General features: G+C 44.0%; 1 protein-coding gene across 2 annotated transcripts; it reads left to right on the forward strand.

The window, feature by feature from the left end:
* The first annotated feature begins 1,776 nt into the window (after nucleotides 1-1,776).
* On the forward strand, nucleotides 1,777-14,445 carry LOC148120862 (schlafen family member 2-like). Of its 2 annotated transcripts, XM_087910202.1 has the most exons (5): nucleotides 1,777-2,432; nucleotides 7,556-7,695; nucleotides 8,768-9,810; nucleotides 11,366-11,482; nucleotides 12,399-14,445. In XM_087910202.1, the coding sequence occupies exons 2-5, from the start codon at nucleotides 7,601-7,603 to the stop codon at nucleotides 12,923-12,925; spliced, it is 1,782 nt and encodes a 593-aa protein (XP_087766328.1). In that variant the 5' UTR covers nucleotides 1,777-2,432; nucleotides 7,556-7,600; the 3' UTR covers nucleotides 12,926-14,445. The 2 variants fall into 2 exon arrangements, with proteins under 2 accessions (XP_087766328.1, XP_087766329.1); XM_087910203.1 differs by lacking the exon at nucleotides 1,777-2,432 and having other exon boundaries at nucleotides 7,545-7,695.
* The last annotated feature ends 8,349 nt before the right edge of the window (nucleotides 14,446-22,794 follow it).

Raw genomic sequence — 22,794 nt, forward strand, 5'->3', positions numbered from 1 at the left:
GATTCACAGTGTGTGTTCTGCCTGCCTCAAGTTCAGGATGCCCACAGCAGGCTCCCAAGGCCAACACCATGCTTGGCTCCTTGCAGCCTTTTAGATGGAGATGAGGATCTCTGGCAGGGCACTGGGCAAAGTGACTCACGTCTGGGGCTGCCCTCCTGTGTAGAAGTTGGTACTGACGGGCGCTAACACAAAGTAGCTCTCCCGTGAACCAGAATGCTCATCAGAGTGAGAACACACAACTTCCTGCGAGTTTCTAGCTCAGTTACATCACATGAACATCATGGTTAGGCATTCAGTCTCTTGGGAGACCAGACTTCTTTCTTTAGCCTGACTGTGAACTTTCAGCAGCGTGTTCAATGCTTTCCTTAGCTGGGACCTATCTGAATGTATGGCCAGTCTGAACTCATCTTGGAACAGTGTTTTCCTCCTTACTCAGGGTACTTGGAGAACATAGAGGAACCTGCTGGTTTATAATAGATATGGAACCCTAGGCCTGTGTCCTATCAGGTGCTGAGTGTGCCTCCACACATCTGCCCAAGAGAAAATTGTTGTTGGGGAAACCCCAATGGTGAATATAAAATATATAAGCAGTTTTATCACTTGACCTAGTAATTCAGCTTCCAGAAACTTCTTTAGTGTTCCTATATAGTTTTTGCAGTCTTAGATAATATTACCTTCTTGTAAAACGGGTCACGATTCAGATGCATCCTCATGGTTTATTCTGAATTGGATTCCTGGAGTCAAAACAAACTTCTTTCCCACAAGGTTGTTTTACTTCAGGATTCTATTTTTGTTTTCTGTGATTTAATTATTTTGTGTATCTTCTCAGGATTCCCACCTCCCAGTATAATCTTTATATCCCTGCACCACATCTACATGTAGATTTGAGGATATTTATGAGAGAACCCTTGGGCCTAATGAAATTCAATAGCTGTGTCCAGGAGGGTTGACTCATGCCTTTAATACCAGCACTCAGGATGCATGGGCAGGTGGATCTCTGTGAGTCAAAGGCCAGTCTGATGGGTCGAGGTCAGCCAAGTGGACATAGAAAGATCCCATCTCAAAACACATAAATAAAAATGAATTATAAATAAAAAATCAGTAGATATGATTAGTATCCTCATGCCTCATTTATGATGGTGTCTGATCCTCATACATATTGCTCTAACCGTCTGGAACCCATCTCCAATCTCAGCTGTCGTGATAGTAAGAAGGACTGATGCATTAACATAAATATGAATTTAGGAGCAATTTACAGGCACTGGGATGGTGTAGAGGTTCAGAACACTTGCTGCTCTTGTAGAGGACCTGGGTTTAGTTCCTAGCAGGGTGGCTCACCAACATCCCTAATTACAGTTCCGGGGATCTCTCTTCAGAACTCCTTGAGCACCAGTCACAAGTGTGGTACACATACATACGTGAATCAAATGACTCATTTTAAAAAGCTACAGTTTTCAGGGTTTTGACAGAAGCTGCTAATCATTATTTTACAAACTAATTGTAAATGAAACATGACTGCAGAGCAAAACAAAATTCCAAACTTTCTGCTTTAATTTTTGCCAGGATGGCAAACCATGATGAACTTGCCCATGAGGGAAAGAACGCTCATCATGTCGGTGAAATGGTACTTCCTTCAGCTGTAGGTTAATCGATGTGCTGCATGGTGTTCTATCCAGAACGGTCCACACATCAGGGCAGACCTCTGCCATTGAGCTTCGGCCCAGCACTACCCACTCCTTTCATGACGTTGTGAAAAATTAACACCAGCATATTTCAACAGTTATACTAAGAAGAACATCATAGGTGCAGAGGCTTAAGTCAAATGCTGACAGATTGAACTCTGCCCTAGAAATGACAACAGAGTGATGGGTGTGCCCATGATCATGGGTACTTGGGAGGCTGAGGTGGGAACAAGGTTGGGGAACAGAATTTGGGTAACTCTGGGCCGAGAGAGAAAGAAGACAAAGGAACAAAACTGCTTTATTCCCTCTATGGAAGTATTAAACAAACAATAACAACAAGGAAACAAAACCAGAACTCATGAAGGTTAAGGATTTATCCAGGAGAAGCCACATTCGGCACTGAAGGAACTCTCGTCCTTGCAGGGCTCCTGCTCTGGAGGAGGCTGCACAACGTGAAATTCCCTCCCTTGAGCAAAAAGGACTTCAAGCAACTAGATTCCAGCACAAGGGAGGGTGAGGCAGGTTCACGCCAGCATCCTGCAGACTCATTATATTTCTCTTTCTGTCCTCACCCCAAGAGCAGGTCCTGTCTATTCCGCGATGAGTAAGAGTTGATGATTCAACAACTCAACGTTTCCTGTAAACCCTGAATAGTTTCTGTTTCTTCTAGGATCTTTGGATCCTTGGCATCTCCACAACCTCTTCTCCCAACGCACAGACTTCTGGGGACCTGGATCCTGCAGGAGTTTGGTGAGAGCAAATGCTTTCCTCTATTTGGGGAAATGGAAGGATTAAGGGTGCTGAATTATGCTTGGTCTAAGTCTGGCTGGTGAGGCAGGGGAAGAGGGATTTATGTAGATCTCCAGAGTCCCATCCTCTTAGAGCACTAACCCTACAACCAGAAACTGATGAAAGATCTCTACACAGAGAAGAATGAAATTGGAACTCAAACTAAAGATACACTTCAGCTAAAAATGAGCTAAAAAGATAATTTTCAAACCCCAAAGCTAGGGTGCTGACAGAAGAGAAGTCCCAGACCCCCATCAGTTCAGGAGTCCACAGCTGGATAGAGGCGAGGGGAAACATTCAATGCAGATTCACAAATGCCAAAGAGATACTTGACAAAAATTTAAAGTCATAATCTTTGAGGAGGTACAAGAAGAACATTGAAATATGATTTATTCTTGTCACAATGACTGGGCAATTTATTATTTTAATTATTATATTTATACTAGAAAAATAATTATTTTATAATAATTATTATTTATTGTCTTCATGTATGTAAGTACACCATGTATGTGCCTGTTGCTCTGTAGAGGTAAAGAGGGTGACAGATTTCCTGGAACTGGAGGTATAGAAGGTTGAGTCATCATGTGGGTGCTAGGAACTGAACCAGGTCCCCTGGGGGAGCAGCCAGTGCTTTAACTGCTGAGCTATCCTTCAGCATCCTTACTTTTTATAAGACTAATTTATTTTATGTGCATGTATGGAACTTGAGTCTTCTGCAAGTGCAGCAGGTGCTCTTAACGATGGAGCCTGTCTCTCCAGCTCCTGATTCTGCAGTGACTGTTACCAGAAAGATGAAAGAGAAATGTTGTCACAGATGTGGAGTAAATAGAACCCAGCACAGCATGGGTGAGCGTATGAATTAGAGTGGGTAACTTGGAGAACACAATGGTAGCTCAACTAGTGAGAGACACCACTAGGCTTGTCCAGGGAAATGAGATCATTATGGCAGAGAGACAGCTGCATGTCCCTGGCTGTTGCTGCATTTTTGAAAAAGTCAAAATATGAAATCATGGACGGATGAGAAGCAGAGAATATGTAGTACACATACAGCGGACTGAGATGGAGCCTTAAAAGCAGGGAAATATAGTCACTTGTGAACACATGGAAGAACCTAATGACAATATGTTCTGTATAATAAGCCAGGCACAGAAAGGGAAATCCTGTATGAATTCACTTACATAAGGAATCTACAGAAACTCAGATGACAGGAGAAGTTAGGGTGGCAGTGAGCAGGGAGGGAGCTCGCATGCTGAAAGGCTATCAACTATCTGTCATGTAAGAGGAGAAGTGCAGTACAGGGCGCCTGCAGCAAACAGTAGTGTGTTCTACCTGGAAAGACACCAAAATTAGACTTCGTATTTGTGGTGCTGAGGGTTGAAGGCAGGGCCGAGGACATGCTGGGCAGCTGTTCTGTTCCAATCCTCTGATTACTTTCTATTTGGAGAGGGAGTTTCGCTTAAGTTACTCAGGCTGATGTTGAACTCACTCTACATTCCAAGCTTGACTTTGAAGTTGTGCAGTTTCTGCCTTGTTCTCCTGGGTACCGGGATTATGGGATGCACCACCAGGCCTAACTCTAGAAGTAGGTGTTTAGTGTTCTTCACACAAAATGACAGTTTTATCATATTTGTATCAAACAATCCACAAGTTAATTAACTTAATTTAACCATCCCATAATATGTACATATTTCATATGGGTATTCTGTACTCTGAATACACGGCATTTACGTTAGCAAATGAAGAAAGGAAGGATGAAGAAAGACTGACAAGGATAGATGGCTCAGCAATTCAGAGCACTGGCTGCTCTTCTAGAAGACCTGGTCCTGGCACCCACAGGGCAGCTCACAACCATTTGTAACTCCAAGTCAGATGTCCTAATGTCATCTTCTGACTGCCAAAGACACCAGGGATATTAGTGATTCACAGACATACACAGCGGGGGAAAAAAAACATTCAAAAATTTCAGCTATAATACACACACAAAGCACACTCAAACATGTTCAGAGAGCTAAAACTCTACAGGGCATAAAAGAATCCTGAGCATCCACACCGAGCTGGCAAGGACAGCACAAGTGACTCAGGCAAACTCGGTTCCCTGAAGTCAGATGAGCTCAGTGGGGTTAGCTCACAACAGGGACAGGCTAGGAGAGTTGCATTTATTTGCCATTGGCCAAGACACTGAAGTGCCCCACCTTATCCTCCCACATCTCTGCAGCTCCCCTTGTCCAAGGTGTCTTCGCTGTCGTTTTGTGTGAGAGTGCCCCCTAGCGTCAGTACAGCAAAGCAGCTGCAGTTCAAAACACCTCAGCCTGGAAGTTAGTCTGAGAAAATTGATTTGTTGGTGGTGGTGATGTTTTCCCTCTACAGGAGCCTCTTTCTTATTGATTGGTATTCGTTTTTACTGAATAAGGGGCTTCACTCTGACGTTGTCACCCACGAGATGTCCTTTGGTCATGGGAACCCCTCTTTATTCTCTGTTCTCCCCCTCCCCTCCTGTTCCTCTTCCGGCCCTTGTACTTTAATACCTTTTAGGGGCTTCATTCTGCATGTGAGAGTAAACACGTGATGTCTGTCTTTCTGTATCACTTCCCTTATGACACTCCTCAGCTCCATCCACTTCCTGCAACGATGCACTTCATTCGTCCCTATGGCTGAATAAACCCTCAGTACAGAGTGAGGATGTAGTCGGCTGGATTGTGCATCGCCAGCCGTGTGCTCCTCATCCACTCGCCTGCTGACAGGCTATTTGAGTCAGCTACTCGGCTGCTGTGAAGAGGAAGGTGACACACAGAGTGTGTGTGTGTGTGTGTGTGTGTGTGTGTGTGTGTGTGTGTGTAACTACATGATGACTTAGAGACTTAGATTCTTTAGGTCATATTCCCAGGAGAGCAACTGCTGTGGGTTTTTATTTTACTGTCTTTAATAGAATATCTTTATTATGGGATAATTTCATGTGTGTAACAATGTATCCTGATCCTATGCACCTCCCCTCCCTTTCTCCATTCCAAACACTTTCCTGCCTTATCTTCTCTCTCTTACTAATTAATTAATTAATTAACTGTGGCCCACCGTGTCCAGTCAAACCTGTTGGACATGGTGTGGCTTTGTTGGCTTGGTCTGGTGCCTGTACTGACACTATGGGGAGTTCATGAGTACAGAAGCCTCGTCATGTCCAGAGACAGCACTTCTCCATATTCCACCTCACCCTCCTGCTTTTACAATATCTTAATGGATTTATTTATCGTTTTGTGTGTGTGTGTGTGTGTGTGTGTGTGTGTGTGTGTGTGTGTACACAGAGGTCAGGAGAGGATCCTTATCCCTGGTCCTGGGCTGCAGATGCTAATGCGCTGCCACTCAGTGCAGTGCAGCAAACCTGAGTCCTCTAGAAGATCAGCAAGTTCTCCTCAACACGACCCGTTTCTCCGGCTCCAGCTCTCAGCCCCGACATTCTTCATGTGCCATCTTCTGCACTGACAGGGCGGGCCATTTTTTTTTTCATTTAAGGAGGGGAACTCAGTAGCCAATTCTTCCCAACATTTGAGCAGTGATGAGTCTCTGCATTAACCACTGACCACTGCAGAGGGAAGCTCTTCAGGCCGAGGTTGAGTGTAGTAGTAATTCAAGTATATGATCATCAAGGGAAAGTTGTGTTTAAAACAATTTTAAACTATTTTTGTATGTATTGGTGCTTTGCCTGCATGCATGTGTTGGCACCACATGTATGAAGTACCACGTGTGTAGGCTGAGACTGCTCAGTTCATTTCCCAGCAGCTCAGACCCAAAATAATCACACAGAAACTATATTAATGAAAACACTGCTTGGCCTGTTAGCTTGGGCTTCTTATTAACTCTTACATCTTAAAGGAACCCATTCCTATTATTCTGCGTATTGCCACAAGGCTGTGGCATACCGGATACATCTCCAGCATCTGTCTCTTTTGACAGCTGCCTGGCATTTCCTTGACTTTGCCTTCTTTTCTCCTCCATCTCTGCTTGGAATTCCAGCCTTGCTCCCTCCTGTGCTGCCATAGGCCCATAGCAGGTTTGTTTGTTTTTTTTTTTTTTTAATTTACCAATGGTAATAAAAACATCTTCACAGCATACAGAGGGGAATCCACATCATCTGTGCATGGTGGGAACTGAGCAAGGCTGCTCTGGAAGAGCAGTCAGTGCTCTACAGCACTAAGCCAGGTGTCCAGTCCTGTTGGAGTTGCTGACATCAGCAGGACTGTCCTGGTGTGGACGGATGCTGTGTGCTCCTGTCGTCTGTCACGTGGAGCAGGGAAGAGCAGCTCCATTGCACAGTGGAGTTGCCCTGGCTGGGGTTCTGAGAACTACTCTCAGGAAAGACGGGGACCAGGATGGTCACTTTGGAATATGAATTCACTAATTAAATAGCATATGAAAGAACCAAACAGGATTTTCAAAACTACACTAATTGAATTTTTTAAAATATTTGGAAATGCCCAATATTAGACTGAGTAGACAGAAACACAAACCTGTAAACTGAAGAAAAAAACCAATGAAACCACTAAGCCAGGGAATTTCTAAAGGAGCTGTTGTTTTTAACTAATCATTCAATTTTACCAATACAGACTTGAGAGTCAGATGCTGGGGTGAAAGTCACCCAGCTTAGAGGGGCAACTGCTTCCTCTTCTATCAACATCTCAAAAAAGGAGTTTTCTCCTATACTGTCAATTAAAACTTCCCCAAATGAATGTCCCTCCCTTCTACTTCCTATGCGTCTCTCTCTTCCTTCATCTTCTGGACTCCCTCTCACTGTCTATGGATTTTTTTCCTTATCAACTGGTTGCTTGCTCCACCTCTTGAACTATGGTTCATTTTATTTACTCCCATTAACAAGATTCAAGCAGAAAACTCTTGGATTAAAGGTGTGTGCTAGAGCTGAGTCACGTCACAAGGAGAAATAGGTTTTTCTAGTAAATAATTCAATCTCAGTGTTCACAGTGTGATAAAATAACCTACATGAGGAACTGAAAACAGACAAATAAACAAACAAAAAACAAAGAGTCCAATATTATGTGCATTGGTATCACGAAGACTAACACGGTTTTTGTCCCCAGAAAGCAGAGTGTCAGAAAGCAGTTGAGAAGTTATTGAAAGAAACAATGCCTCCAAACAGCCCAATGTCGGTGAAAGGTGTGAATCCACAGACACTCGCAGAGCCCTCTGATCAGCTCTCGGCAAATTTGAAAGACTCAAGGTATGTGAACTAACTGATTTGCCATGGTGGGAAGAAATTAGGAAGCAGCCCAGAAGGAAAGTCAGAAGCTCAGAGTCCTAGGACAGAACAGAGTGCTCCTAAGCAATGGTACAAAGAAGACTTCACAGGATTAGAAACAAAAGTCCCGAGAAAATGTAAAAAGAAAATCAAGACCCAAGAGCCTAAAAAACACACCAGGAGGGAGATGGAGAGTGAGGAAGGAAGGGCTGTGGTGTGCCCCATGGAGAATGCTCACCTCACAAATGCAAAGCCCTGAGTGTCATCCCAACCACTGTGGGGAATGGAGACCATGGGACATGCTCACACTCAATGAATCAAGGCAGTGCTAGAGAGACAAATCTCAGACATTTCCTCTTGGTTGTATTTCCTAGAATTTATAGGTTTTACATCCATAAAATCATATGTATATATAAGACAGGAAAGAAGATGTGAATTTTTGAAGTGGGCATAGGGGACATCAAAGAAAGGTCAGACAGGAGAATATACTCAGTGTGCAGCACTCACCTAGGTTAAATGTCCTTCTCTAGGGGCTGGAGAGCTGGCTCAGTGCTTAAGAGCCCTTGTTCTTACAGAGGACACGGGGCAGATTCCCAGCACTCAAATGGGGGCTCACAACCACCAACTCCAATCCTGAGGAATCCAACACACTTTTCTGACCTCCATGGGCACCAGGCACACCTGTGGTGCACATACATACATGCAGGCAAAAAACACATACGCATAAAGTAGTAAAATAAATAGACTAAAATTTCTAAATGTCCCTTATATAACACAGGGCCATAAATGATGAATATACACAAAGAAGTTTATTAGTTTAAAACGTCGAGAAGAGGATTATATATAATCACAACAACCAATGTGAAAATTTACCAAGTTCACAAGTTACTGTAGTCAGTTCAAAATTTGTCAAACATCCCATAAACAAAACATGAGGTCCGACCTTCACACTGACTCATGCAGAGCAGCTCAGGTGCTTGTGCTGTGTGTTCTGTAAAGCAGAGCTGGCTCTCACTGGTTGGCTCCTGCTCTAATGGCTCTGTCTGTTTTACAGGAAAGAACTTCATCTGGAAAAGGGAGCAAGTGCTCAGGAAATGAACATCAGTGTTGACCAGGAGACGGACTATGCCGAACTGGTTCTGTCTGTAGAAGAAATCACACTGGGAGAGAAGACTAGGAAGACAATGAAAGATTCACAACTGAGAAAGAGAGAGGCCCACAGTATCTCACAGGCTGTGTGCACTCTGCTGAATTCAGGAGGGGGCGTGGTCAAGGCTCACGTTAAGAATTCAAATTACAGCTTCATCAGAGATGGAGTAGGACTGGATCTGGAAGAATCATTTCGTAAAATGCTTTCATTTTCGCATAAATATCTAGACTACATGCAGAACAAAGGGTACTTTTTAATTTTTGTGAAACCATGGATCCTGGATGTCTCTGGTCAGCGTGTTCTTACCTTGAAAACCAATTTCTATGTGAGACATTTCTCAACTTCAGAGGAACTGAAAGGTCCTATTGCAGTGCTGTCCCTCAAAGCAAAGAAAGACTCTGAAGGGAGGTCATGTTCAAGACAGAGCTTGTCTGGATTATGTGACTCTGATGAATGTCTTGCCACGTTTTTTAACAGAGCAAAGTTAACCTACGAGGAGACATTCTTTTTCACTGAATCCGAACATGCAGAAATTAAAATGTCCCCTAAAGAAAACATTCTGGAGATTCTTCCTGAAACTGTTTCTGCATTTGCAAACACTGATGGGGGATATTTGTTCATTGGTTTAGATTTGGAAAAACGACAAATAATTGGTTTTGAAGCAGAGAAAGGAGATCTTGAGAATCTAGAGAGTGAAATAGAGGAGTGCATCCGAAAGCTACCTGTCGGTCACTTCTGTGAGGAGAAGCAGAAGATACAGTACACATGCAAATTCATCCCAGTCCTCAGACAGGGAGCCGTGTGCTCATATGTGTGTGCACTCAGAGTGGAGAGATTCTGCTGTGCTGTGTTCGCTGCAGAGCCTGAGTCCTGGCGCGTGGAAGACACGGAAGTGAAGAGAATTACCTCAGAGAAATGGGTCAAGCTCCAGATGGAAGCCACATCAGGTTTGGGAATGGGGAGTAACAATCACTTTCTAATTTGCTCGGGGGGGGGGGTTAGAAGATTGCTTTCTGGGGCCTAGGCAACATCTAACTCCTCATTTACTGATCTCTGCTAGATACTAGCCAGAGCTCACAACCTCCTGTTTCTTCTGTCCACTTAGGACATTCCCTACAGAAAGTATGTTAGCTGCTTTCAGTAAGGCTATGAGCTATTTCCTTCACAAGGAGTAAATGTGACACAGCCTGCTTCTCCAGTGGTCAGGAGTGAATCAGGAAGAAGAGGGGCAGGTCTCATAATGCCCTTCAAGGGTCTTGTCACCTCCCACCATGGGTTAAGCTGAAATCCCTACCAAAACTCAGGCCGTGGGCAAAACACTGCTCAACTTTTTATAACAGAATCCTGAAAGTGGTCTCCAGTCCTAACCTCACTGGAGTGTCCGTTTCCATCAGAAAGCTGATCAGCAGAGCCTCACATGGACGCTGTCCTATCTGCTTCCTGAATTTCTGCGCATCCACCCAGAGTTGCCTATCGAGTTCTCCCTGCCTCTTTCAGACTATAACTAGCTTGTCTGTCCAAACCCCTCCTCCTACGAAGGCTCCTGGAGGCCACCCCAGGCTCCCACTGCATTGATCCCATTTCTCAGAGTCAACTTTCTGTGTCCCTCATCCTTCACTAACAGTGACAAATGCATTAGAAAACCGAGTAAAGCAAAGGGAATGTCCCTTTGTTTAGGCATTTTGATGCGCTTGCCCACCATAGACTGTCTCAATTACCCCGGGTCCTGTGGTACCCTGTGTTTAGTTCAGAGACCCCACCATCTAATCTGTTCCTTTGTTTTTATTCACCTCTTTAATGCCATTTGTGCCTCTGCCTTCAAACTTCCTACTCCTGTCATTTGTAAACAAAATAGGACCCTGAATTTTTCTCAGAAGGTAAAAATGCTGGCTTTTTAACTCCCTTCGACTAAGAATGCCCAGCTGACATGAACACGAGAAACTTCTGCACTCTCCCAGTGCCAGCTTCCCCATCTCTGCACAAACACACTTCTTTCCCAGCCTTCATTCCTTCTGGATTTACCAGCTTTAAAAAGAAACCAAACCTGGGGACATATCTGAGGTGACAGAGTGGTTGCCTAGCATCCGTGAAGCCCTGGTTTCAATCGTTCGGCTTTGTAAACTCATAAACTGGGTGTGGTGGGGCACTTGGGGCACAAGGTCCACATTGTGACATTGTGGGTTTGCACCAGCATGGTCTATGGGATGTCTGTCTAAATGTCACTTAGTACAAAGTAAAGCAGACCCACTTAGTTGTTAACACATTCAGGAACTCTTAGTGCGCTTTTTGCAGTTATGTTTTATGTAAGTGTACTGTTGAGAACTTCACTATCATCAAAACTGAATTTTGCAAATTGCATTTGACCTCAAAATCTAACCTCAATATCTAACCCTTTTTCTCTTAGGAAAACACAGTTCAACTTGGACTATTAAAACACATTGCTCTAGTTAGTGAACAGTATAACCTGTGAGAAATTTAAAATTACCTTTTCTGTCTTCTCAGGTTTCTCCAAGCAAAAATATAAACAGACCCTTCAATCAAGCAGCCCACCACCATGTTTCTGTAGCTGCTTTGGTACTGACATTCCAGAAGCCCAGCAACAGAATGCCCTCCTTCCAGGTAGTGTCACTGTGGCTTCCTAGGTTGGTTGCTGTGACTATGTTCAGGCCTTCTCGCCTCAATAGGTCTCTGTGCTGAAATATGTCTTCAGGTTTCCTGCACTGGGATTGATATTTGCTGTCAGGTCCCTTTCAGGTCCCTAGAATAACTTTGTCTCAAACATTAACCACCCCATACCACCCTGCCAGCACCAGAACACACACACACACACACACACACACACACACACACACACACACACACACACTAGCACCTGGCTACATGTAACATTCTGACATAGGAGGACAGACAAAATGGACTTCCTCTCCAATGTCAACCTGACAGGTAGAAGGTGACAGTGTCCCTTCAAATTCCTGTACTGGAAACAGATTTTCAAGAACTATGGATTGACCCTATGGCCGTGATTGCCAGTCTGTGCTCACAGAGAAGTCTAGCCTACCTTGTGTTCTCCTTTGAGCATCCTCTCCCCACCACTGGAGCTCTGGGAATGTGCTCTGCTCCCTCCTTTGCTCTGTGGAGCCATCCTGTTTCTCCTCACTTTCCTCCTGTCTCATCACCTCTTTGGTGCTTCCTAATGCCTGACTTTTCTGTCTTCAGCACTAGGTCTGTCCTTTGCTCCCCTGACTCTTCCGATTCATTGAGTACCAGAGCAGGCTCCTGCTGCACCATGTTATAGAAACAGCAAGAATGTGAGTGTTCAGCTGCTTCCAAAGCTCTCTCTTTGCAGAGACTGAGTTTCTAAGTCCCCCTTGCGCTGCTGCCCTTCTGTTCTTGAATTATCGTTTGGTGTCTTGTGTGTTCACCTTCTGGGTTGTGATGCAAAGTGTGGGACTTAACCAGCTGCTTGGTGATAGCTCATACAGGACATTCATGATATTTTTGTTTTATAATTTGGTGTATTTATTTATTTTTCTAGTGCTGTCTAGAAAGGTGCCATGCCCTCCAGAAGGCCTCCGCATGGAGCTGTGCTCAGAACATGAAAGATATGGGCAGTTTCTTCAGACAGAGCTGGGCTCACTTTGTCAGGGAAGGCTGATCATCTCTAAGAGCTGGACTTTAAGTCTGGGCTTGCAGAGGAAGCAGGAAGTCATCTTGGATGTGCTTCATTTTTCCCAGAACAGTCTCCTGACCCTGCACAGCTTTGTCCATGGAGAGGAGGAGCTGGAAGGCGACAGCTCTGTTCTGAGGGACCTGGGCACTAAGATAAAGAACGATTGTAAACAAACTGCACTAACTTTAAAGCAGAAGCTGGTGAATCTTGGCGGTTTCACTGGTAAAATAGGTATTGCGATAAAGATAACGTACTTGGGTCATAGGGCAGTGTCTCTATATGATTCAAGCTCGATAATAAGTTACCCCAGAAAGTATCGTCTGACAACTGAGACAGTAAGGGACCTAGAGAAGTCACTTGATGAAATCTTAGGACCAGTGTACCAAGGTTAAACTGTAGTGATCAGTTTGCCTCTGAACTTTTAAACACATAGAATTAGATACTTTACTTTTCGAGGATTGTCCTAACTCATGTTTGAGACTGCCTGTCATAGAAAATGGACTTTGGTTCCATGATAGTTCACGTTTTGTAGGTGATAATATTCTCTCATTCTGTTAAAATATGGAAAATACGTCTTTGGATAACTAAACAAAAATAGAAATGAAATTCTGGGAAAGGGATTGGCCATTGAAGAAGGCAATGGTAAAATAGTGCTTTAAAAATGTGTCCCTAAGCCAAGGGATGTGATTGATGCTTTGAATTCCAGTTCTTAGAATAAGGCTGGTCATCTTAGTCTACACGGAGAGTTCCAGGACTGCAAGGGGTGTGAAGAAAGACCAGGCCTCAAAATAAATACTTAAGAAAATAATCAAAAGGCCAAAAATTGTCCCAATCTGCATAGCCATTCTTCTTGTTGAGGAAATGCATGGGGACTCTAATCATGGAAGACACTCTCCCTAGAGAAGATTGTGAAGGAAATGATGAAGAAGGCATTGTAGTGCAACATTTGGTCACAGTGTTGCTGCTCAGCTGTGTGTGCTATTGCTGTTAAATCTGCGGTTTGTGTGTCACAACCCTAAGAAGGACTTTTCACAGGTCCCAAATCACAGAGCCAAGGCGCAGGGTTTGCAGAAAGTAAATGAACACTGCTCACAGCAGCAAATAGTAAATATGGAGGTTTCCGGAAAGATCAAATATGCGTATAAAAATACAATTGTACATTGCGTCTTAAGAAAACAGTGTATCTGTTGATGTAAGGCTTCAAAAGGCCAACAAGTGTCAGGAATGAGGACATGCAAGTACTCTCTATGGGACTATAGCATGTGCCTCAGTTTCTCTTTATAACATTGTTCCCTTTTGAAGTCTTGATAATATGGTTTTAAGAAATCGATATTGTTCTTTTACGGTTCGAAGTACATTTGTTTTATATTCGAATTGTAGTATTGTCTGTGCTGTACATTAACACCTGTGAAGGTGTTTACAGCATTGAGTTTATATGCGAGTATTGTGCGTTTGAAATGTTGATGTTTCCTTCATAAAGGAAGTAATGTCCTTGTTGTACATCTTCAATTGTGAAGGATACAATTTCTCAACATTTGGCCCCTAGGGGTGATTATATATGCCGTGGTGCCTGTTGTGACTTCTGATGCTGCTCATCAAAGGGCAGGTTGACCATGATGAGAATTTGTATGACCGGGCTATGGGCTGGGTGCTCAGAGAAGCCAGTTATTCTAAGCCATGTTTTCTGTTTTCATCTATTTCTTAATCAATGCAATTTATTTTAAAAATCTAATTCATTTGTCATCTAATATTTTCTTAGATCTGTGTCTTTCTAAATGCAATTCTGCACGCATCTTTCTTTGATAAAGCTTCACTGTTATATCTGGGAAGTTATACTTACCAAAACTGGATGCCATCAAAATGTTCTGCCATTTTTTATGTTTCTAAAATAAATAATCATTTGAAAACATCACCAATGCCTTGTTATTCTCATTATTTTCCAGAATAATATTTCTAACCTGATGTTTTAGATGTTTTGATTACTTGGGGTTGTGGTTTTCAGAACTGTGCCTCAGAGCTTTGAAGGCCAAGGAAGTCAGAGGAGATGTTAGCAGGGCAGCAGGAGCACTGCCCTTGAGACAGCCAGCCCCAGGAACTGGCCTAGAAGACACCTTACCACTCTGCCACCACCTACAAACAGCCCTGAGTCTGAGCTCTATTGGAGACACTTGGAAAAGGAGGTAAGATCAAGGGTCAGTTCATGAGAGTATGTCAAGGGACAACACGGTTGTCTTGGAGACTGATGTACTGTCAAGTTTGTGGGAACTTATGGGAGGTTCTTTAGCAGAGAATTTAGTGAAAGCAGCTATCTTTCACTAAACCTCTGAGAGACAGGATGGGAGCTGGCTAATCTAGGAAACCAGGAAGCAGGAAACTGTGTAGAGGAGGCTGTACTGGTGTGGGGAGGAGAGGTGCCCTGGGAAAGGGTAATGGAGTAGTAGTGCTGACATGCTTGACTGAAGGGTCAGGGTGTCAGGCACATTAGAAAACCATCAACAAATGAATGAAGTATGGGGGACAGTGAGATGGCCCAGTGGGCGAAGGTCTCTGCTATGTCGCCCAAGGACCTGAGCTCCAATCCCAGGGATCAGTGCTGGAAAGAGAGGACTGACTCCTGTAAGCTGTTGTCTGACCCCACGTGGAGCTGTGGTCCATGATCACCCTCCACACATCTACACACATACATACATACATACATACATTTATGCATTCCTAATTTTTCAAAAGGTCCATTTTAGGATCTGGAGCGATGTCTCAGCAGTTAAAAGCACGGCTGCTCTTGCAGAGAACCCGAGTTCTATTGCCAGCACCCACATGGTAGCTCAGAACCATCTCTACCTCCAGTTCTGGGGGATCTGTTATACTCTTCTGTCTTGAGAGAGACTAAGGCAGGGTGTGGTCATATACACGCAGCAAACACTCATACACCTAGTGTCAAAATAAGTAAACCTATTTTGGTCTTCTTAAGATATTTCTCTAGATTGATTTTGACCTTGAACTTATCTGAAGCCCTGAAATTCTATTTCTAAAAAGAAAAATAATCCATTTTAAGTTGAATATAAGGAAGACTTCACACTAACTGGTACATAATGTATTAAATTGACCTAAATCTGACTGTTTTCCTAAAAGAAATCAGGGGTTATTTATGGTTGTTAGTGTAATGGATTTGCTGCAAGTCTCCAGGACTGCTGGGGACCAGAAAGCAGCCTGTCCCAGAGACCACATGGCAGGGAAGGTGGATGGTCCCTGGCAGCAACAAAGGGATAGGCAGGGGGTGGGAGACACAGAGATAGACACACCCTACAGAATGGAACTGGGATTTTATTTTTTATTATGGAGGGGAAGAAAAAAGGGAGAAGGAGAGAGAGAGACAGACAGACAGACAGACAGACAGACAGAGAATGCCTCTCAAAGAGAGGGGAGGGGGGCCAGAGGCTGAGGCTACAAGCAGGAAGGGAGTGGGCGTGGCTTGTCTCTTAAAGAGACAGAGCATTTCAGTTAGAGTCCCAGGTCTGATGCAAATTGTAAAATTAACTTTTGAGGTTGTCTGCAATGCCATCTACTTGCAATGAAAAATAACAATGCTGAAAACAGCCTGGTATTGGCATAGAAACAGACAGGAGGACCAAAGGAAACAAATAAAAGACACAGATATCAATCCACATACCTACAAACATCAATCTTTGACAAGAAAGGAAACAATATAAAATGGAAAAAGAAAGCATATTCAACAAATGGTGCTGGCATAACTGGATATCAACATGTAGAAGAATGAAAATAGAACCATATTTATCACCATGCACAAAACTCAAGTCCAGATGTTTCAAAGACCTCAAAGTAAAACCAACCACACTAAACCTCATAGAAGAGAAAGTGGGAAGAACACAATGGCACAGGAGACCCCTTCCTAAGTATAACCCCAGTAGCACAGACACTGAGAGAAACAATTAGTAAATGGACCTCCTGAAACTGAGAACCTTACGTGAAACAAAGGACATGGTCAACAAGACATACAGGCAGCCTACAGAATGGGAAAAGATCTTCACCAATTCCACATCGGATAGAGTTTGATCTCCAAAATATACAAAGAACTCAAGAAATTGGTCATCAAAAGAATAAATAATCCAATAAAAAAAATGGAGTACAGACCTAAACAGAGAACTCTCAACAGAGGAATCTAAAATGGCTGAAAGACACTTGAGGAAATGCTCAACATTCACTTAAGGAAATGCTCTGATCGTTATTCATCAGAGAAATGCAAATCAAAACAACTCTGAGATTCCATCTTATACCTGTCAGAATGGCCAAGATTAAAAACACTGGCAGCTTATGTTGGAGAGGATGTGGGGCAAAGGGAACACTCCTCCATTGCTGGTGGGAGTGCAAATTGATGCAGCTGCTTTGGAAATTAGTAGGGCAACTTCTCAGAAAACTAGGAAACAACCTACCTGAAGACCAAGCAATACCACTTTTGGGTATATACCCAAAGGATACTCAATCAAACCACAAAGACATATGCTCAACTATGTTCATGGTAAGCATTATTTGTCATAGCCAGAACATGGAAACACCTAAATGCCCCTCAATCAAGGAATGAAAAAGGAAAATGTGGTCCATTTACATAATCTATACTATACAGCAGAAAAAAACAATGACATCTTGAAATTTTTGGGCAAATGGATGGATCTAGAAAACATCATACTGAGTGAGATAACCCATACCCAGAAAGACAAATATCATATGGACTCACTTATAAGTGGCTTTTAGATATAAAGCAAATAAAAACTAACATACATTCACAATCCCAGAAAACCTAGACAACAAGCGGACCCTAAGAGAAACATGCATGGATCTAATCTACACGGAAAGTAGAAAAGGACAAGATCTCTTGAGTAAATTGGGAGTGTATGGATTATGGGAGACGGTAGAAGGGGAGAGGGAAGAAAGGGAGGGGAGTGAAGAAAAGTATTATAGCTCAATAAAAAATAATAAAGAAAAAAAGAAAAGCAGCAACGAAAACAAAGAAACAGAAGTGAGCACACTGATAGAATATTCATGTATTGATCATGCGTTTGTTGGAAGAGCACTTACAATCAGGAGATAGGAGGCTGATGAAGGAAGCTGAGCTGGGGAGACAATGGAAGCAGACCCCGGTGTCTTCAGTCTCTGGTTGCCTGGTGCTGCTCTGGCCTCACCTGATGCTTTCCCATTGCAAAACCTGACACACCAGCACCCATCTCTCTATCCCCCTCAGACTATAGGGCTGTGTACTGTCTAATCAGTATGGCTAAAGGGAAGGCAGCTTAAGAAAAAGATGTAAATGGGAAAAGAGGAGAAAAAAATGAAAGAGCAAACAGCACAGGCAAGGATTCCTGGAAGAAATGGTCAGAGACCAAAAAGGAGCTCAAGAGGGAAGAGAGGGTGGAAGGGCTTTTCTTGCACATGGGGAAGGTACAAGTAGAGAGGCCATGACTATAGATCATAAAGATGGTGAAATTACAAGACGGTGACTTCTTCCTCATCCTCCTGACCTGAGACAAAAGCCTGGCAGCTTCAAAGAAAGGCCTATTGGGTTTTTCCTCCTGCCAGGAGGACCCCACCACCACCTATGGACCAGTCCAACAAGACCAAAGCCAGACCAGAATGTGTTTTCCTCAGACTTACGGATCTATCAGCTGCACTGTCTTCGTTCAAACTGAACAGTCATAAAATGGGGGTGGAAGACCCTTAAGAGCCCCCAGACATCAAGGAGAGAAAGGACCTCAGCTTCCTGAGGCCCCCTCTGCTCTGCTCAGCGTCTTTTCTGTCTGTCTGTCTTACTCTGTATGTATGCTTCCCTACCCCTACTAAAAGCCTTCTACAGGCAGACTCTGTTGCTGTGGTCTGTTGTGTCTGAGATTTCACTCCACCACCCTCCCTGCTGTGCTCCATAGTTTTCCTGCCTTTAGTTCTTTAACTGGCAGAGAAAGCAAATCCCAGAAGGCCCCTCACCTGCAATACAAGTAGAGGCGCTCAGGGTGAACTGGCCATGGGGAGAGGGATCTGTGCCTCAGGTAGGAGACAGAAGCAGTTGAGACTTCAAGGCTCCTGGTGCCATATTAAATGTGTTTTCCTTTGCGAAGTGACAGGAACTTTTGGGACCTGAGGTAGGTGGCTACGGTTTGCCTCTTGAGCATCACTCAGACTTCCACTTCATAAAGGCCTGATCCATGGAGAGCGTACACCAGTAGCATAGTGGAGAGGCAAGCTTCTGGACCAGAGGCTGACCACTGCTTTGTCAACAAGCAGAGGCGGTAAAAAAAAAAAAAAATAATTTAGGACATGGTCCAGGCTGGCCTTGAACTTTCAAGAGCTGGATGCCAGGTGTCTGCCGCCTGCCCTGACTGATTTCTGTTAGCCATCTGTTGAGTCCGTCGCTGAGTAGTTTTCTGCTGCAAAGCCATGCTGTACAGTTTGCACTGTGAAAAGCTCACCGTGTTTGTGACGTCGAGGACTTGGTGAAAGATGATAGAAGGTCATGGGCAACAAATGAGAGGCTGCTGCAGTGCATATCAACCTGCCTGTTTCCCTCATAGCCAGAAGGAGCGGCTCCCAGCAGACTCCTCTCCTGTGCCATTTGCCCGGGTTCATCCTCCGTGTACTCAGACAAAACGTTTGGGCACAGGTGCTTTATGGCGTGCCCTGGTGTGGTTGGTGCTTTTACTGTTTTGAGACAGGCTCTCATTGTGTGTTCCCTGGTGGCCTGGAACTCTGGGTCCAAGTGATCATCATGTCTTTGCCTACCAAGTAGCTTGAATTCTAAAGACTTGTGCCCCTTTGTTTTTTTAATGAACTTTATCCCCGAGGTGTAGATATTGCTGGATTTTGTATCTTTTCTTTCTTTTTTACTTTTCCTCCCCAAGATCAGATTCATCTGTGTAACCTTCAGTGTCCTGGAACTCACTCCATAGACCAGACTGACCTAGAACTCACAGAAATCAGCTTGCTTCTGCCTTCTGAGTGCTGGAATTAGAGGCATGTGCCACCCCGCCCCCCCCCCCCAGGCTTTGTATTTCTTTTCCGACACAATGGTGTCTTCATAGCCATCCAGGAGAACAGGACCTGTCTAACTCATTCTGAAACTGAACTGGGTGTGACTTAACTAGTTTCACAGTAAGACGATAACAGCTCCTAGAATTTGACAACTTGGTTTGTTTTTTGTTCTTTCCTCTCATTTTAATATGAAGAATGAATAGGGCCAAACAGATTGCTCAGTGGATAAAGATTCTTAGAGTTGGACCTGATAAACTGAATTTGATGACTGAGGTCAGATTATTGAATAAGGAAAAAAAAAACACATGAAAAAATGTTGAAAATCCCAGCTCTTGGGAAATTGAAGCAGGATTCCCACAAATTCAAGACCAGCCTGCTGAACTATATAGTAAGCAAGCTCCATGCCAGCCTGAGCTACAGAGTGAGACTCTGTTTAAAAAAAATGTACTTTATTTAACACACACACACACACACACACACACCATGTGAAGAGCCTAGAAAATGGTTTGGAAGTTAAGAGCGCTTGCTGCTTTTCCAGAGAACCAGAATTCAGGTTCTGACGCCATTCTTAGCTTTTCTAGGTGTGCATGCACATGACTCACGCACACAGACACCATTTAGGTGTTCTTTGCAACGAACACTTGCAGGTAAAGACACATGGACAAAAGTGTTCACTAAGTGATTCACTGTGTCACACTACAGCTTCTGGCCTCCATGATGAGATTTTTCCTTTTTCTTTCTTTCTTTATTCTCTTAAAATTTATTTTATTCTATTTTGGGGTGGAGATGGCAAGGGCAGAGGGCAGATACAAAGGGACAGAGAAATGAATGGGATCAAGATGCATGGTCTGAAGGACACAAGGAAAATATATATTGGGAGGAAGGAGAAGAGAAGTAGCAAGAGATATAGAAATCTGAGGGGGAAGATATAAACTTAACTAAGTGTAATAACTCTTGCCTATAATTCCAGCACTTGGGAGGCTGAGGCAGGAATACCAATTATGACTTCTAGGCCAGGCTGGGCTACATATGTGAATTCAGTCTTGTCTGTGCTAGAGAAAGTGTCCTAAAAACAAACAGACCAACAGAAACCAAAGCCAACCAGAGCTGGGACTGAAGCTTACTCGGCAGAGTGATGGCAGAACCCTGCTTCATCTTCAGCACTGTGTAAACTGGGGTCACACCTGTGACCTCAGCCCTCGGGAAGAAGAGGCAAGAAGTTGGGACGTTCAAGGCCAGCCTCAGCTACGTGGGACTGTGTCTCATAACCACAAATAAGATCTTGGAGAGGGATGACTCAGTCCGTAAAGCACATTGCAAGCATGAGAATCTGAGCTTGAGCCCCAGCGCTCACGTAGAACTGGGCATGATAGTGTAAGCTTGTAGTCACGGTGCTGGGGAGGTCGAGACAGAAGAATCCGTGGGGCTCCCCAGCTAGACAGCTTGGCCCAACTAGTAAGCTTCAGGCAGATGAGCATTTCATCTCTCAAAAGAGCGGGGCAGCATTTCTAAGGATGATTCTAAGGTTTGTCCTCTCATTTCGACACATAGGCACACACACGCTGAAGGTCATCCTGGGATATGTACGTAGTTCAGCACTAGCCTGGGGTACATGTAATATATATGTATATGTGGAATAGTCTGTACATGGAGGAGGGGAACATCCGGCAGTTGGAATGGTTTCACGCTCTTGGGAAAGACGCAGGACAACACAGGACCCCACCATTCGCTGTATCAGCTGCTCCAGTCCCCAGTTCTGCTTTCTCACTGAAATCTGTCTAAGCAGGTCAGACTCTACTCAGAGCGGTGTCCCTGTGAGTGTGATCATTTCGTCCTCAGGTCCTTAATTAAAACCACATGCAGCTCCTTGGTAAAATAGTGCCTAGCCAGGAAATAGAGGCAGGAAGGTTGGGAGTTCCATGTGATCCTCAGCTACACAGCAAGTTGGAGGCCAGCCTGGGCTACACACATAAAATCCAGTCTCAAAAAATTAAAAATTAAATAAGACATAGCCAGGCCTGGTGATTCACACTTGTATTGCCAACTCCTCTGGGAGGCTGAGGCAAGAGAATTGAAAGATCTTGGTCCACTCAGAGAGTTCCAGGTTCTGGGTAACTGGTGAGAACCTACCTTTCAAAATAAAAGTTACCTTTACAAAAGGGCTTAGTTATATCTCAGTGGCATAGCACTTGCTGGTGAGGACCTTGGTCCAAATCACAGTATCAGGAAAGAAAAGGCTTAATATCAGATCTCCTTTAGGAATCCTGAATGTTCCAAACTCATTTCAATGCTATATTCTGCTGTCCTGAAACCCTTCAGGAATGGCTTATTAGAAGGATTTTGGGGATGCTTAAGGCTGGGTTCCCTTTACCAGGCTGTTGATAACGATGTGTAGCGATAGGCTAAGTCATTTAATCATAAGCCTGGGAGAGCAGATGCCCTGTGTAAGCTCGCTGACAGCCAGTGAGCATGAAGAAAGCTGGGAGGGCAGCAGAGGAGCTGGAACGTGGATGCTGTGGGCTCCAGCTCTTTGGAGACTGTGTCTCGGCTTTCACTGAAGAAGGCAGTAAGGTCATTCACAACACTCGGAGGCAAGGACTTTGTCTTCATTTGCTGGGTTGGACAGATAACCCATTTTATGGAAGTACAAAGTGAATCGCAGAGGCTTCTGTCTGTGTCAGGTGCAGGGCATGAGGGTAGCTCAGTCGACCCAGAGCTTCCTTCACTGTCCTGGCATATATTTGATTATAAAGTCTCCGTGAAGATACGAGTGTGAGGGCTTCAGGAGGCAGCCTGTAATGATTTGCAAGAAGGAGATGGTGGTGCAGAAGACAGGAGCGGGTGCTGTCCATCAGAATGAGCGTAGCCCAGCTGATCCCAGTCTTTCTGTATATGTGTCCCTGAGTCTGTCCCTCTCTCATTCCCGCATCACCCAGTTAGGCCAGTCCTTGAAGCCATGAAGAGTGTGGCATACACCTGGTTTAAATATTTTAAACAATCCAGTTCCACCCTTACTGTGTTTGAGTTTATGGCCTATCAGATTTTGTATGCATTTTCTGAATGCCCATATTATGAACGTTACACAGTTTTGTTTAGAGGTATTCTGCCTACATGTACGTATGTGCACCATGTGTGTGCCTGATGCCTAAAGAGATCAGAAGAGGGTGTTGGAACCCTTGGAACTGGAGTTACAGTTGTGGGCAACCATGTGGGTGCTAAGAATCAAATC

The sequence above is a fragment of the Myodes glareolus genome, chromosome 9 (assembly GCF_982192425.1).
Source record: "Myodes glareolus chromosome 9, mMyoGla1.1, whole genome shotgun sequence".
NCBI lineage: Eukaryota > Metazoa > Chordata > Mammalia > Rodentia > Cricetidae > Myodes > Myodes glareolus.

Coding starts and splice junctions, on each gene's coding strand:
- LOC148120862 (XM_087910202.1), top strand. CDS start 7,601: ATGCCTCCAAACAGCCCAATGTCGGTGAAAGGTGTGAATCCACAGACA. Junction 7,696..8,767: donor GCAAATTTGAAAGACTCAAG/GTATGTGAACTA, acceptor TCTGTTTTACAG/GAAAGAACTTCATCTGGAAA. Junction 11,483..12,398: donor ACAGAATGCCCTCCTTCCAG/GTAGTGTCACTG, acceptor TTATTTTTCTAG/TGCTGTCTAGAAAGGTGCCA.